This window comes from Neovison vison, chromosome 1, assembly GCF_020171115.1.
Source record: "Neovison vison isolate M4711 chromosome 1, ASM_NN_V1, whole genome shotgun sequence".
NCBI classification, from domain to species: Eukaryota; Metazoa; Chordata; class Mammalia; order Carnivora; family Mustelidae; genus Neogale; species Neogale vison.
Window position 1 is genome coordinate 170,853,698 of NC_058091.1, and position 17,532 is coordinate 170,871,229.

The 17,532-nt window shown below is 34.2% G+C and overlaps 1 protein-coding gene across 2 annotated transcripts in view; it reads left to right on the plus strand.

Annotated features, from left to right (window-relative positions):
• The window catches only part of AP3S1 (adaptor related protein complex 3 subunit sigma 1), a 78,617-nt gene extending 61,796 nt beyond the window's left edge, over positions 1-16,821 (plus strand). The window contains exons 5-7 of one of the 2 annotated variants that reach the window (XM_044263208.1): positions 7,158-7,265; positions 10,357-10,397; positions 16,201-16,281. In XM_044263208.1, coding sequence (XP_044119143.1) covers positions 7,158-7,265; positions 10,357-10,392 — 144 coding nt within the window. In that variant the 3' untranslated portion in view covers positions 10,393-10,397; positions 16,201-16,281. Of the gene's footprint in view, positions 1-7,157; positions 7,266-10,356; positions 10,398-16,200 lie in introns of both variants that reach the window. The other variant, XM_044263198.1, reaches the window with a different exon arrangement.
• Positions 16,822-17,532: the final 711 nt, after the last annotated feature.

Here is a 17,532-nt window from a genome sequence, read left to right on the forward strand (position 1 = left end):
CCCAGGATGTTAGGATCATGACCTGAGCCGAAGGCAGCTGCCTAACCCACTGAGCCACCCAGGCATCCCAGAATTTTTACTATTTAAATGCATGAAATTGCAGCACTTTGGAATACAGTATGGATGTTCCTCAAAACATTAAAAAAGAACTACCCTACGATACAGCAATTGCAGCACTAGGTATTTACCCAAAGGATACAAAAATACTGATTCAGAGGGGCACATGCACCCCACTATTTATAGCAGCATTATCAGCAATAGCCAAATTATGTAAAGAGTCCGTGTCCATCAACTGATGAATGGATAAAGAAGATGTGGTGTAGATATAATAGAATACTGCTCAGCCATCAAAGAGCATGAAAGCTTGCCACTTGCAACAATGTGGATGCAGCTAGGAAGTATTATGCTCATCGAAGTAAGTCAGAGAAAGAAACATACCATATGATTTCACTTACATGTGGAATTTAAGAAACAAACCGGTGGACATAGGGGAAGGAAAAAGGGAGGCAAACCGTAAGAGACTCTTGACTGTAGAGAACAGACGGTGGCTGGAAGGCGAGGTGGGTGGGGGATGGGCTAGGTGGCTGATTGGCATTAAGGGGGACACTTGTGATAAGCACTGGGTGTTACATTTAAGTGTTGAATTACAAAATTCTGCTCCCAAAACAAGTATTACACTTTATGTTAAAACTAGAATTTAAATAAAAACTTAAATTTAAAAAATTTTTAAATATTTTAAATAAAAAAAATTTTAAATAATAACAAAAAAAATAAATGTATGGAGGGCGCCTGGGTGACTCAGTCAGTTAAGCGTCGGCCTTCAGCTCAGGTCATGATCTCACGGTCCTGGGATGGAGTCCCATGTTGGGCTCCCTGCTCAGCAGGGAGTCTCCTTCTCCCTCTCTTTCTGCCCCTCCTGCTTGTGCACATGTGGTCTCTCTCTCTCTCTCTCTCTCTCTCAAATAAATAAAATCTTTAGGAAAAAAAATGCATGGAAAAAATGGCATGCTTGTCTTATCACTAACAAATATTCAACACCTTTGTGCTGCCTCTTAAACAGCTTCAGTATATGCATGACTATAGCCTTTAAACTAGTCCTCTGAATTATTGCATGGTCACTCTTTTATTTTTACCAAGGGTTTTTTTTTTTTTAAATATATGCACATGCTAAAAGTTTTCAAAACATAAACAAAAATGATAAAGTGAAAGACCCATCTCTGTTCTCCCTCAGTCCTCCAGTTAGAATGGCCAAAATCTGGAACACTTGACAACACCTAGTACTGGCAAGGAACTCTGATTCATTGCTGGTGGGAATGCAAAATGGTGCAGCCACTTTGGAAGACATTGTGGTGGTTTCTGACAAAACTAAACATGTTCTTATGATATAAGCCAGCAATCATGCTCTTTGGTATTTATCCAAAGGAGTTGAAAATAAGTCTACCAAAAAAACCTGCACACAGATGTTTATAGCAGCCTTTTCCATAATTGGACATACTTGGAGACAAACAAGATGTCCTTCAGTAGGTAAATGACTAAAAAGTATTTGTCTTTCCAGGAACTTTCTGGGTATATCTGAGTGTGTACATATATGTAATTTTTTTTTTTGTAAACCTCAGTGGGACCATATTATAGATATTATTCTGTCCCATTCCTTTTTCATCTAATAATCTAGATGACTGAGGAATCTCTAGATGTCTCATTTTTTTTAAAGATTTTATTTATTTATTTGACAGAGATCACAGGTAGACAGGGAGGGGGGGTGGAGGCAGGCTCCCTGCGGAGCAGAGAGCCCAATGCAGGGCTCGATCCCAGGACCCTGGGATCATGAACCGAGCCAAAAGCAGAGGCTTTAACCCACCTAGCCACCCAGGTGCCCCTAGATGTCTCGTTTTTAAGTGTGTGGTAATTAATAGTGTACATCCTAAGAAACACACTTTTTCTTTTTTTAAAGATTTATTTATTTGGGGTGGGGGTAGAGGGAGCGAGAGAGAGGGAGAGAAGCAGACTCCCCGCTGAATGCTGAGCGAGGTGCCCTAGAGTCTTGACTATGAAGAACAAGCTGATGGTCCCCAAAGCAGGGGTGGGTGGGAGGGAGAGTGAAACAGGTGATAGGGATTGAGGAGTACACTTGTGATGAGCACCAGCTGTTTTAAGTAAATGTTGAATCACCATACTGTATACCTGAAACTAATATTATACCATATACTAACTGGAATTTGAGTAGAAACGTAAAACAAATAGTGTGGATTCACCATTTTACAGTTCTGTGGTTTTGTTTCTTTACTCTTACCAACCAAGTTTCATTGATCATTCTTGTACATAGACCAGGCACCAGTATCCTTTATTATTTTCTTAATTCACACTCTTGTTTTCTACTGCCTCTTTCAGTCCATTCTTTATTCTTTTGCAGAACTGTGACTTTATGTGTATGTTACATGATCTCATTTGTATAAATTAGACATACCTTTACACACACATAACAAGTATATGCCTAAGAAGTTTTTGTGAACGATATGCAGGTTTCCCTTGTTGTCTAAAACGTAGAGTGTTCCTTTGAAACATTTTGTAAGCCAAAGTGGCTTAAAGCAAAGAAGCAATTACCCTTTCACAGAAGGGAAAATTCTCTTTGGATTTCTTTCAGTTAGCAAAAGCAGGTATGAATGTAGGCCTTTTTAAAAAGGGAAGGGTGTACGGGGAACTTTTGGAAAGTGGGGGAAACCTGTTCAAGATAGAATGAGAACTGTGATTATCTTTGAATAGAGAGACCTAGAAGAAGTATGGAGTTGGGTAGATCGGACATATATAGTTAAAAACAAACAAAAAAGCAAAAATACATTACTAATGTGGTATTTGCTAGTTTTTTTAAAAAATTAAATACCTATGAAAATTCAAGAAAAAGCCCATTCAACCTTTATGTTAGGTGAACATCAAAGCAATTTAGTAGATGAATTATATTTCAAGCATAATGTCACCCTTTTATTTCCATTAAAATCTGCTTTAAGTAAGGGATGCTTGAGTGGCTCAGTTGGTTAAGCGTCCGATTTCTGATTTCAGCTCAGGTCCTGATCTCAGAGTTGTGAGATCCAGCCCCATGTTGGGCTCCTTGCTGGGTGTGGAGCCTGCTTGAGATTCTCTCTCTCCCTTTCCCTTTGCCCATCCCTCTTTTGTGCACTCTTTCTCTCTCTCTCTCTCTTTTAAAGATTTTATTTATTTATCTGACAGACAGAGATCACAAGTAGGCAGAGAGAGAGGAAGGGAAGCATGCTCCCCGCTGAGCAGAGAGCCCGACTTGGGGCTTGGTCCCAGGATGCTGGGATCATGACCTGAGCGGAAGGTAGAGGCCTTAACCCACTGAGCCACCTAGGTGCCCCTGCACTCTCTCTCTTTAAAAAGGAAAAAAAAAAATCTGTTTTAGGTAAAATTTATAAAACAAAATGCTAGAATATGTCAGCCATATGTGTTAGGGCTAAGCTAAAAGCAAAGCTTTTATCATCTTCTTTCTCTTACTAAGTCTGCTAAAAATTCCTCCCAGTTATTAGAATATGAAGTTTTCTTTCACTAGATAGCTTCTAAATGATCCCTCCGTACCTTATTTGAATACCATGACCTTAATAATGTTGGATTCATCTCCCAATTGATAATTCTCATTCCTATACTGTTAATCTCTGGAATTTCTACCTCGTCACCTAGAGTATATCCTTTTGGCATTTATTATATTTATATATTATATTTTTAATAAATATATCTTATATTTCTAATAAATGAGATTATGCTTAAGGATTTAATGAGATTTGTATTTTTTATCTTCTTGAGATTTCTGAATTTGCTTTCATAGGAGTTATTTTTACTTTGAGGACAAAATTACATCTTAGTCCTTATTAAGTTGACATATGTTTTTAGTATTTCTTGAGTATGACCCACATTTGCAGGCTACTCATATTTTAATACATCTAACCTTTGTGAACATTTCTATAATACTGAAATCTATGGCTTCCACTAATCTACATGTGTTTTTGAGATTTCTGGAAAGGCAGTAGTAAATGTATAAGCCTGAACAAGGTGGGGTTGGTGGAGTTGCTGTACTTTTTGTTTGTTTTAATTTTTATTGTGTTATGTTAGTCACCCTAAATACATCATTAGTTTTTGATGCAGTGCTCCAAGATTCACTGGAGTTGCTGTACTTTTATCAGCATTACAAATTGTGCTTTCTTGTGAGAATTTGTTTTAAAAAGAAGAGGGTAGGGGCGCCTGGGTGGCTCAATGGGTTAAGCCTCTGCCTTTGGCTCAGGTCATGATCCCAGCATCCTGGAATCAAGCCCCACATCAGGCTCTCTGCTCAGTGGGGAGCCTGCTTCCCCCTCTCTCTCTGCCTGCCTCTCTGCCTACTTGTGATCTCTGTCAGATAAATAAATAAAATCTTAAAAAAAGAAAAAGAGGGAAAGTTCTGTTAAAACAGAAGTCTTAATGTCGCTGGCCGTGGGCTTTCTTTCTGAACACTTTTCCTCCATATGATTGAAACCTGTTAGCTATTGTAGGGTAATTATATTTTATCATCCAATCACCTTCTTGACCTTTAATTGAATCTTCATAGATTATGACTAAAAATTAATTTACTGTATCGATTTGGTATATTAGTTTAACAGAAGAAAGCAAAGAATGGGACTTGGGTCACTCAGACTTAGGTTTTGATTGTTCGTTTGCTACATATTTGTTTGTGTCTTGAGTAAGCTGGTTTATTTTCTTAACTGTTACAAAGGTTAATGTGAGAATTAAATAAAAGTGGTATTTAGTCACAAAAGGGATAGCAGTTAGGAGTGATGATATTCAGCACTAGTTTTTTTTTTTAGCACTAGTTTTTTTTTTTTAAGATTTTTTAAATTTAATTTTTAAATTTTTTAATAAACATATAATGTGTTTTTATCCTCAGGGATACAGGTCTGTGAATCGCCAGGTTTACACATTTCATAGCACTCGTCATAGCACATACCCTCCCCAATGTCCATATCCCCACCACCCTCTCTCATCCCCCCTCCCCCCAGCAACCCTCAGTCTGTTTTTTTAGATTGAGTCTTTTATGGTTTGTCTCCCTCCCGATGCCATCTTCTTTCATTTTTTCTTTTCCTACCCTCCAAGCCCCCCACATTGCCTCTCCACTTCCTCATATCAGGGAGATCACATGATAGTTGTCTTTCTCCGATTGACTTATTTCGCTAAGCATAATACCCTCTAGTTCCATCCACGTCGTCGAAAATGGCAAGATTTCATTTCTTTTGATGGCTGCATAGTATTCCATTGTGTATATATACCACCTCTTCTTTATCCATTCATCTGTTGATGGACATCTAGGTTCTTTCCATAGTTATTGTGGACTAGCACTAGTTTTTAAAACAATTGTGGTTTCTGGTTTTGTTTGCTAGGAAGAGTAATTTCTATAATTCTTTCTTCAAGAGTTGTATGTGAGGTGGCCATCTTTCCAAAATGAAAAATTAGTAAATGATGTTAGGATTTAAAAATCATGTATACATTTGCATGCAGTCTTATAAAGGAATGAAAATCGAATTTGGTAATTACCTATTTAGCCAAAACCAGTTTTTGCTTAAAATAAAATTACTGGGGGCGCCTGGGTGGCTCAGTAGGTTAAGCAGCCCACTCTTTTTTTTTTTTTTTAACTTTTTATTTTTTATAAACATATATTTTTATCCCCAGGGGTACAGGTCTGTGAATCGCCAGGTTTACACACTTCACAGCACTCACCAAAGCACATACCCTCCCCAGTGTCCATAACCCCACCCCCCTTCTCGCAACCCCCTCCCCCCAGCAACCCTCAGTTTGTTTTGTGAGATTAAGAGTCACTTATGGTTTGTCTCCCTCCCAATCCCATCTTGTTTCATTTATTCTTCTCCTACCCACTTAACCCCCCATGTTGCATCACCACTTCCTCATATCAGGGAGATCATATGATAGTTGTCTTTCTCCGCTTGACTTATTTCACTAAGCATGATATGCTCTAGTTCCATCCATGTTGTCGCAAATGGCAAGATTTCATTTCTTTTGATTGCAAGCAGCCCACTCTTGATTTTGACTCAGGTCATGATCTCAGGGTCCTGGGATGGAGCCCTGTGTCTGGCTCTGCCCTCAGGAAGGAGTCTCCTTGGAATTCTTTTTCTCATCTGCTCCTAACCCCATGTTCGTGTGCACCCTCTCTCTCTAAAACAAATAAATCTTAAAATAAAATTACTTCATAGTATCTTTTAGGTTCAGTGCTACATACTTTGCATCAATTTTTTTTAATCCTTATGATGACTGGATGAGGTGTCTCTACTACTTTTATCTCTATTTCACAGATAAGGTAACAGTTGTATGGGTGCTGAAGGGCATACAACTAAAGCGTGGTAGAGTCAGTATTCATACCTAATTTCAGAGTCTCCATTCTTTATACCACCACGTTGTTTTTAAAAATTATAACAAAGTATGCTATTCTGTGATACCCTAGTTCACCTTTGAGTTGGTGATTTTTGATTCAGTAACTATCTGTGAAAAAACACTTGGATTATATTTCTTCTCCCCAGTGGAAGATGCTATTTTTAGTCACTGTAAGATTGTATATTTGATGATAAAAAAATCTAAGTATTACATATATGGCAGTATTTGGGACAAAAACATTATTAAAATTCCCACAATAATAAGAAATTTTGCTTTATTTCAATCAGGAGCTTGTTACAGTGTCACATAGCTTCATTAAATGCCTTGAGTATAGAACAACTTAATAATTATTGGCCAAGAATCTGGCATAAAAGGCCATTGTAGATACTTTTTTAATGTTAAACTGGCTACAGCAATAGTTGGTGTTTATTGCTCATTTACTTTGTTTTCAGCACTTCCAGGGATGACCTCATTTAATCCTTTCAACAGTCTAGGAAGGAGACACTATTAATATCTGTTTTAGAACCCATTAAACTAAGACTTAAAGAGGTTCTGTAACTGTCTCAGGCTGGATAGTAGTAGCAAACATGGATTGTGAGCCCTCCAAACTATTTTTATTTTATACTTCATACTTATGAAGTAGTCACAGCAGTGTTTGAAACAAAAGCTGCTGGAATGATGAAACATTTTTGTACTGAATTTTCTTTATAGTCGTATGTTATTTTTCCCTTTAGGTTCACAATATTCTTGCAGAAATGGTGATGGGGGGAATGGTACTGGAGACCAACATGAATGAGATTGTTACTCAAATTGATGCACAAAATAAGCTGGAGAAATCTGAGGTAAGAATGGAAAGCTCTCTAGTTGATGGAGGTAGTAAGCATGATCATAAATTATGCATGATGTGTAGCTTTCACTGTTTGTCCTTCAGTATCACCCTTAAATACAGCTGATAGGCTTATTCAGTTTTTTTAAAAATTGAATATATGTATCTTAGTATGTTAAATGTTCTGTGACTACTAACTACCTGATAGTTTCATGTTCTCTTTTTTTAACCACGGTTATAACTGCCTTGGGTAATAAACACAATTCCAGATTCTTAACAGCTTAAAAAAGAAACTATGTGTTTGAATAATGAAATCAGTATTTGCTCTACAAAACCTTAGTAATCATCAAGGAAATCTTAGACCTGATATTTTAAAGATATATAATTTTGGTGTCACAGAACTATTTCTGGGAAAGGAAAGGAGAGGAAATGGAATTCTCATGAGGAAGTAGTGTTCTACCTCATGCTTTGTAAGCCTGAGTGAACACTGAAAAAAGAAATTCATTGCTTTAATCTTTTAATTCTGGATCCTTCCAGAGGTCACTGACAAGCTGGCTACGTATCACATATTTTATACAATGATACATGTGTTCATGGCTTTTTCTGTATTCTATAGGAGGAAGATTTGATTAGTTACACATGCTTAGCTTTGTGCTGTTAGATGAGGTGCGTGAGGATCAACCAGCACCTGAGCATTGTGTAAAACCCTACTTTAGAATTTTCGTGACTCTTTCCTCAGTAGTAGGCTGAGTATCAATAACAAATATTGTAATTGAGCCACTGTAGTTCTTGTTATTCTAGCAGAAGTTTAGAAAGATGAATGGTTTTGACATGTCATTCAGCACTATACTCGTTACCTTTCATAGTTATAGTCATAACTAAGACTAGAAAAATAAATTTTATTTATAATTATTAATACCAGCCCAGGTGCTTGGTTCATTTACAGTGATTATTACTATAAAAGCAGCAAGGTATTAAAAATATGCTAGTGTTAATTTATAGCAGGTGAGTTCTAAAGAATTTTTATCTTGTTGGCATTTTAAAGAATCAGTTTAACATAATGCTTTGTTCATTGGAATTGAATGAAACACAGGAAGATGGCTAAATCCAAAACCTGAGGGTTAGAAACAGTTGAAGCTTTGTAGAAAAACATTTTCCAGTGTTCTCTTTTAAAGTGAAATAGTCCTGCATTTCTCTATAACTCAATTTACCATCCCTGTGAGTTGCCTGAAGGGGAGACTTATAATGATGACTCTTAAATAACTACTAATATTTGGTGTGTCCTACAGCCAATTTTTAAAATACTGGGTTTTGAAAAGGGAAAACAAACGAGATTAGTACAGAAAGTTTTGTTTTAGGACAAGGAAAAGAACTCACAATATTATTTAGTATAGTTGGTTTGTCGCATCTTATTTAGTATAATAAAAGATTTACTCTAACCTCTGAGCTATTAAAGTCTTAAGTGATAACTCGAAGTTTTATATAATTTGTGCAAACTTGCTTTACAAAAGCCTATGGATATAGATTCTAAATGCCAAGAGACAGTAACACAACCCTTTAATAATCAGTCAGAAATGAATGGATATGTGGGAATTTGTGACTTCTGTGTAACCATCTGTAAAAAATATATTGACCTTTTGTCTGGAATGTTCATATTCCAGGTTTTTAACTTCTTTTCATTGGTGGTGTCCTCTTTTTTATTTTTTTCTTTTTGTCCTTGGTTTGCTATTAACATACTGACAAAAGTCATGAAGGACCTATAATAATTGAATAATGGATATTTGCTTTCTGATTGTCCAGTAACACTTGGCTAATGAGGCAATTTTTCCTTATCTGTAAAACAGAGCAGTAAAATACAAAATTTTACATTTTCAATGGAAATAGTTTTAAGAATACTGTAACTTTAAAAAATCTCCCCACAGAAACAATTCTGTTTAAAATGGTTTTAATACTGGTGGAAAAAGTACTGATATTTTTCATCCACTGATCATCTTTTAATTTGTATAGTTAGCTGTTACCTACTACAAATTAATTTTTCTCCTCTACTAGGAAATATATTTTAAGTCTGGGAATAGACCACAACATTATGTTTTTTTTATCAGGTGCTTCTCTATATGTGATGTCTGCTACTATTTTAGTTATAAAGTAGAATATTGAGTCAAAGTGAGGCCATTTAGTCATGATCACTATTTTAACAAAATTATGCCAAAAATAATGTTGGCTTTGTGCTATTCTTCAGTAATTTTTGTAATATGTTTGGAAGACTACCACCTTTATTTCAGATACATTGAAATGTTAGAGTTCTCAGGATGGATCCCATTTCCCTTTTACTTAAACTAGATATATATATATACCAAATATATAACTGCAGAATAATCCAAAATTATTTGAGAACACACTACAGGCTTTAATTAATCTGAGTCTTCCTTAAACTTTAGTTAAAATTTATTACGCAAGCAAAAACTTGTCAAGAAATAATTAAAATTTAGAATATCATAGTTGATGAAAAGACCTGGTTATCATTCTTTTAAGATTAATTTAAATGGTATTGAGAATAGCATTTATCTTTTAAAATTCAGCCTGAGTATAATTAAGATACAACTTTAAAGACACAACATGGATATACCTAGGTGACTTTACTTTGTCAGAAATTAAATATTTTATTATTTTGGTTTAAAGGTAGTATATTTCTGGTGACAGTGGAAGGTGGACCAGTTTAATTCCTAATAACCTAGACAGGTAGAAGCAAAGATCTCCCAGATCTTTAAAGAGAGGAGAAACTAAGATATGCTCTGAATGTATTTTCATCTATCCTGATTTGATAGAAAAATGGTTTACTATGACACGGGTCTGGGGAAAGGAGGGTTTAAACTGGGGGGTTGGTGGGATTTGGGGGAAGTTTAAGAGGCACTCAGGAATCTTCCTAGGAATAAAAGGACTCCCTGGGGGTGGAGGTAGAGGGGTGGGGTTGGGGAGACTTGTTAGGTTTTATGTATTCATGTTATGAATAAATGGGTCTGAATATAGTCACTACTTTTTTAAAGTCAGTCTTCTTTTTTTCCGAACATCCTGATCTTTCTAGCTCTTTCCATTCTTCTCTCTTACAGACCTTTATCTTTCAATCTCCCAGACAGGACAGGTAGACAAGGTATTGCTGACTTTGAGAAAACTGTACTTTAACAAAGGGAAAGCAAAATGATGTCAAAGGCAATTAATTATTTAGGCCAGACTCAAAAATTCTTTGTGTTAATGAACCCATGTAGTCCCTGTAGCCTATTTTTCATTCTAGTTTCTCCTTGTAGTTTCTTCATCTTTTATTGGACTTACTGTATTTTACTAGTGTTTCATTGATGTCATATTTGTTCTGTTTTGTCTGCCTGCATTGTAAAAGGAAAGTTTTTTTGTTCTTTTTTTTAAAACATTGTCATTTAATTGACATATTACATTTGTAGAAATGACAGTTTACTTTGTATATAAAGATGTAGAGTGTATTTCAAAAATAATATGGTGGAATTAATTTAACTCTAACAGAGAGGCTCCCCCCCCAATCTTTCTAAATTAGGATTCTAACATAAAATTGCCTGCTGGGCTTTGGAAGCTGTGAATTTGAAAACCAGAAGCTGAACCTTTAGAGTTTTGCATACAAAGTGAAAAGCAATGAAGGTTTAGAATAGTGACTTTTAAATAGTACTTTTCCCCACATAATGGTTTTCAGTTTCAAAGTCTTAACATAATGGTTTTCAGTTCCGTATCAAAAGTGGCCAAGAAAAAGTATAAGATAACAAATCTTCCAAAATTGAATTAAAGGTTCTAAAAATTAAATGTTCTAAAAATTGGAATTAAATATTTTGACCAAAATAAAATGGATTTCCAGGGAAGCAACCTTCTGACATCTAAACACTGTAATAAGTAAGACTCAGTAAAATATTGTTAACCTTGGACATTTTTACAAAGCATATTGCCTCATATTGAAAATGTTTTTAATGGACTCATAGCTTTATAATACCAAATTTTCTCTGGCATTTCCTATGCATTTTTTTCACACCCTAAGTTAACTGTGTAAATTATTATTTTTTTTTAATTTCAATCTAAATGCTAACGAACAGCTTTTTTTGTTGTTGTTGAAAGCCATACAAAGATGAAAAATGAAAAAGTTCATAGGCCTCCATTTAAAAATTTCAAAATGAAAATACTTTATTGAGTCCCAAAGAGGAAAAAAAAAAAATCTGTAAATTCAACAAGTTAGATTATCCACTTTACTAATTAGAAAAGTGCCACTGAGAATTTGGCATTGCTTTTTTAGCCACTTAAGTATTACTTTCTGGATGTGTTTGAGAAGTGGCAACATACAGGTGGCTTTTTAATTTCTTATCCCAAGATGATAGGCGCTGTCGTGAAGCCGGGAATACCACTTTTGGTCCTTAGATCTCTGTAACTTTATCCCCAGAATAGAAAATATATAATTGTCTCCTTTATTCCACTGACCCAAATCACTGCCAATTTCTGTGTTCTGGTCCTTAGTTTATGTTAAATTGTCATTTTTTAGCAAAGAACCACTTGGGTCTTTAACTTCCATCACTAGAACTAGTAATTAGCTTTCTTCTTCTTTTTTTTTTTTTTTAAATCAATATCTATTTTCAAAGAGCTTAGAGAATAAGAAAAGTGGCCCTAATACAATGATGCTGGCCAGTCAGCTTGTGAATTGGTTCAGCTTTTTACCTTGACATTCAGTTCACTCTGTTCTTCTCCAGAATTATGGTGAGGACCCCTGCATTCACGTGTAATGATTGGAATTAGTTACGTTAAATCCATGAATTGGGCATTATTAGTCTGCTATATTTATTTTGCACAGGCAAGTGCTGTACTGGAAATTAAAACTATAACTGAAGATTATATTAACTGGATTGTATAATTTGGAAGGTTTTTAAATTTTTAAATATTCTAATTTTGATAAAAATTTTTATAAAATGTTACAGTTCTTCCTAGAGGGTTGTCATGAGCATTTCTAACCCGTTTGTTTATAATTGGAATATTAAAGCACTGCCCTTAAAGAGCAAGCCTATTACAGATTCCGAGATTAAAATTACTCTGCCTTGCATTCAGAAATTAAAATATTGAATTTACTATTTTGCTCAAAACATGCATTCAGAAACTGCCATTATTTTGTTAATGATTTTGAGTCTGAAACCATTTAATACTGTGTTTATTAATGTTGATGTTCTTTCACTTTGCTGTTAGGTCAAGATTATGAATGTGCATAGCAACTTCCAGCAGGAGGGGTGGGTAGAGGTTTTAGTATGTACAGACTATTCCCACTACCATCTTACTCTGTATTTCAAGCTTGAAAAAATATTTTAAGATGGTAGGATGGTATTTTATGTCTTAGATGAAATAAATATCTAGATTCTTTCCTTTTTCCTTCGAGAAAGTTAATTGCTTATTGCATGAGGAAAAGGGAGCCTTCCGATTCTTCGTAATATATTTTAGTAGTGCTGCTTTTTCACTTTTGCTTGCACATATTTTGTTTATTTTTGGGTCTGGCAATTTAAAAACAAAATCAAAAACAAATCATATCCATCCATTACTATCTTTGTGATTCAAGTGCTTGAAATTTCCGAGAGTATGTCTGTATAAGTCTTCTATCTGTTTGGCCTCATTTTGGTATACTTGCAGACTTCATTTTGTTTTCTTTCTCTTAATTCTGTTAATTTATTTAATTTCATGGGAGAGAAAACATGGCCATTCTTTTATATACTGTACTTCATTCTTTCATCCAATTCATACTCTTAACTGCTTTGGATTCATATATTTATTTTTTAGTGGAGTTGCTGCAGTTTGGTGGTGCTCGAGTATAATAACATAGATGGAAACAAGTTATTTCTCCAGTAGGGTTTCATTCTTTTTATTTCTGCTCTGTGTCAACTGTGTAATCTTAAATCTTTAAGAGCTTTGTTGTACTGTCAGAAATATCTTAATTTTACATTTTAAATTGTACATACGACTAACAAGTCAGGTAAGCTTAATTTCTGTAAATTTTAGTGTTCAAAAAAAATGAATTAGTAAAAGTTATCTTGTTGCTTTGAATATATCTTACTGAAAAAAATCATAACTAAGACAAAAATTACTTTATACCTCTCTCTTGGCATACTGACCTCCTAATGGCAAATTACCTCTTTTACATTTTATTCTTTCATAAAAATGTTTCAGACTTCACTTTCATGGAAGTCTAAAAATGAAATTTGTTTTATAGCAGTTCTGGTGTTGACTACTTGAGACATCTTTTATTTTTAAGCCATAAGTTTTTATATATAGATAGCTCAGTTTAGCATCTACTTACTGATCAACAGTTCTTTTTATATTTTTTATATTTTATAGTCTGCAAAATCTGATTTCTTAAAATGTTAGTTTAATTAAAATTGAAGTTGCACATTACAATTTTTTTTATTCCCTACCATTTAAATTCATGACATATTACACAAAAGTATTGAACATGCTTGAGAAATAATTTGATTCTCTTAATTCATTTGCGTGTTCTGAATAGTTGCCATCCTTTGCATGTGTATGGCTTGCTGCTTATGTTTAGAGGAATTGTAGTTTGTTGTACTTAGAAACTTCTTTTTGTTTTTACATTATAAGAACTTGGCACATATATGCTATTTAAATCAATTGCTATATTGACTTTATGTATTCTCATTAGCAGCCAACAGTCGACACCATCTTTGGTCACAAAGAAACGGCTTAATCTAAAGAAATTTTACAGGATGCATTTTTGTTTTCATTTTCTTTGCTCAAGTTAAGTTAGCTGTTCATGGTACAGGGTCTTATGGAAAAGAAAGCTTCTTGTCAATGACATTTAATACTTAAAAAATTATTTTTACTGTTTATAAAAGTAAAATCATAGCATCCAGTAAAACATACACACCTATCTACCTTCTCTCTCTCTGTCTCTATCTCAATAATAAAAATCCTCTGATCATTCATGCCTGTTAAAATATTTGTACTCAAATATCTTATTAGTAGTTTTTTTAAATAGTCTACTCATCATTTGTGCCCTTTTAGACACACCCAAGTAAAAATAGTGGCAAATTGGTTTTTTAATTAGAAAAATTACAAAATCCTTTTACCTGGAAAACTGATACTAGCTCCAGGATATCTAGAAGTTTGTAAAATAATTTATTCTTTGGCCAACAACATACTTTTGGGTAAAAGGAAGAGAGCCTTGACAAGATCGTAAACCTCTTTGAACTGGATCCTTCTTTGATCCTAAACCATTCCAAATTTTGGTAGCTGGACTACATTGAACTTGAAATAATCAGATTAAAGACCCTTTTCATTATGAGTCATGTTACCCTAAACAACATTTATTCGTATCTCCAACATCTTTGGGGGGTATAAAAACAACTGCGTTGCTTCAGGTAGGTATAAATGTAGGGGTCAGTCAAAAACAACTTACTTCCATTAAATCATAAAAATTGAATGCTCCAGCCCTACTCATTCTTTAATTGGATATGGAGTGTTTCATTTATATCATTGCCTGTGTGGACCATAGCTATTATTAATACTATTTTACTGATTTTTTCTATTATTTCCAATTCTGAGTTGATAATCCATGGCTTTTATTTCATTGCTTAACAATGTTTGTATCCTTTATTCAGCAAATAGTTTACACTGGCCTATTTTGTATCAGTCAAGATTTTTCTCAGGTAACAGCTTTATTATTATTATTATTTTGATTAACAAAAGAGGTAGGATTACATAAGAGAAAAAAACCCTAAAATTTCAAAAGGGACATTAAAACTAGTAATTCTAATTACACAGACATTGTCTCATATATGGAAGATTTGTTTTTGTTACCTAATTGTCTGCTTTTGTCAAGATGATGTATGCCACTGAATTCAGATGTATGTTGCCTTGATTGTGTCACCTGAATAAAAATTGATGAAATCTAAATCTAACTTAAACCATAAAAGTATCAAGACTGTTGAAGCTATTTGAAAAAGATGATATATATGCATTTTTCTTTTAAGCATATTTTCTTTCAAAATAATTTCACAAATTATAAATTTCCCTAAGGTGAAAGTGAAATACTAATGCTACTAGATGTTTTAAAATTCATTTATTTACATAAATAACACCTTTTGCATTTATGCTGTTCTTTCTCCAAATTTGTATATTGTAAACTGAACCTATGTTGTTGGATCTGCTTTATGTGACAAAGTATTTTTAATCATTATATTTTTTTCTAACTCATCAAAGGTTGGAAAAGTCCTCCTGTTGCAGTTTCATTTTTAGGCAGAACTGTTCTTTTTAGACTGAGGCTTTACTTTAAAAGCCTGATTTTTTTTTTCTTCAGTGTTCTAGAACTTCCATAGAAAAATTTTGAAGAGCCTCTGCAATTAAAATAATTTTTTAAAAAAATTTGTTGTTTTGAAATGCTTTAAGGGTTTGGCCCTAAGTAAAGAAACTAGACAAGTATGATCTGTTACTTTCAGTTTTTATTTTACATCACATTTTGATAACAAATGCTGTTTTAAAAGCAAAACAAAACAAACCCCAAATCTATCATGATTATTGCAAGAGATGTTTAAAAGGAAACTGATGTAAAATATGCTTCATGCTTATATCATAAGTCAGTAAGCCAGGGTGCAGGGGGAGACCTGGTTTTTGTCATTTGAATAGTGGATGTGATGTCTAAGTAGTGCAGGCTAATTTGTATTGAAATCTTTACATTCTTATCATTGCATGTATTCACTGTATTTTTTAATGTGTCAACTGTTTTCTCTTTATAGATTAGCGTTTCAAAGTAACCATCCCATACCAATTCAAACTACCATCTGGTCTCTAAGCTTGTTATATGAATCTTTTATCATTGTCCTCCATTTTTAGTGTTTTTTGATGAGCTACACCTGAGTTGTACATTTTCTTTTTCTTTTATTTGCTTCTGTATACAGGCTGGCTTAGCGGGAGCTCCAGCCCGTGCTGTATCAGCTGTAAAGAATATGAATCTTCCTGAGATCCCAAGAAATATTAACATTGGTGACATCAGTATAAAAGTGCCAAACCTGCCCTCTTTTAAATAAAAAATTAAAAAGGCCACTCCCAGGTAAAATCCAGGGGGAAAAGTCATCTAAGTTTACCATGCAGTTGTTTACCAAAAATAGAGGAGGAGAGTCTTAACTTTTGCTCTTGGATTTAAGTCAAGGTACTGTATAAAAGTTGTGTAAAATCGGTATGGAAGTTCAATGTTGCTTTTCTTGCTCAGTGATTTTGAAGAAATTGAGTAGTTCCAGTGTGATGTTTCTCTTTCTTTTCTAAACTGCATTCCTGTGCCCACCTACGGCATGCCTCTGTGTATTGGCTACTACAGTATTTCAAAAAGTGTTTGAGACGTTTCTTTAAATTATGTACAATCCAAAATGTTGGTGTTTTGTATGGATCACAAGTGCAGCATTCCATAATTCTGTTATTTGTCACAATGGTTATTTAAAGAACCAAGTATGTATTGCATGAAAACATTATGACCTTTTCCTCTTAGTTTAAATAAACTCCAAGGTAACTGGACTTCTAAAGCACCTTTCTGTTTGCCTGATATCTACTTTAGCAATAATTTTTTTACAACCCTCTAACTCAACAAAGTAAATAAAAGTATATTTTATCACTGTTAAACAGCTGTTGGTGTTGATTTATTTAATTCATACTTTTTTAATATTCAAAAACTCACTATTCTAAAAATCAGTTATTTCACGAGTCAAGAGGTGTGTATGGGGTAATACGTTGTGTACGGATGTGAGGTGGGAGATGACAAATCTTTTTCCAAAATCCATATTGAGAAATCACAAAACCTACTTTATACAGATAGGTGTAAATTTTTCATCTGGTCCCTTCTTTCTGAGTTGATGAAAAATAATTTTGGCAAATACCTAGTTGCTTTTGAACACAAACCCTGTGGGGCTCCACCTAACTATTCTATCCCAAAATTGAAGCTAAAGCATTTTCTTCAGTTTTAACACTCTCCTATTCTGATTTCCCATTATTGTCCCACATTTTCTTATTTGGTCTTATCTTCTGAACCATGAATGGAGTTCCTCTTCCAGTTAGACCAAGGTGGTATTCTGTTGTTGTTTTATAGCTTTAGTCCTCCCCACGTGTTCTCTTTGGCACATTTCCTTAGATTTGTGACATGTATGAATTTTACTTCATGAGCTCTGGGATGTAAGAAAAGTCACTTTATTTTTTCTAAATAATATTTATCTAACGCTGAGTTTCTGTTGAGGCCATCGATA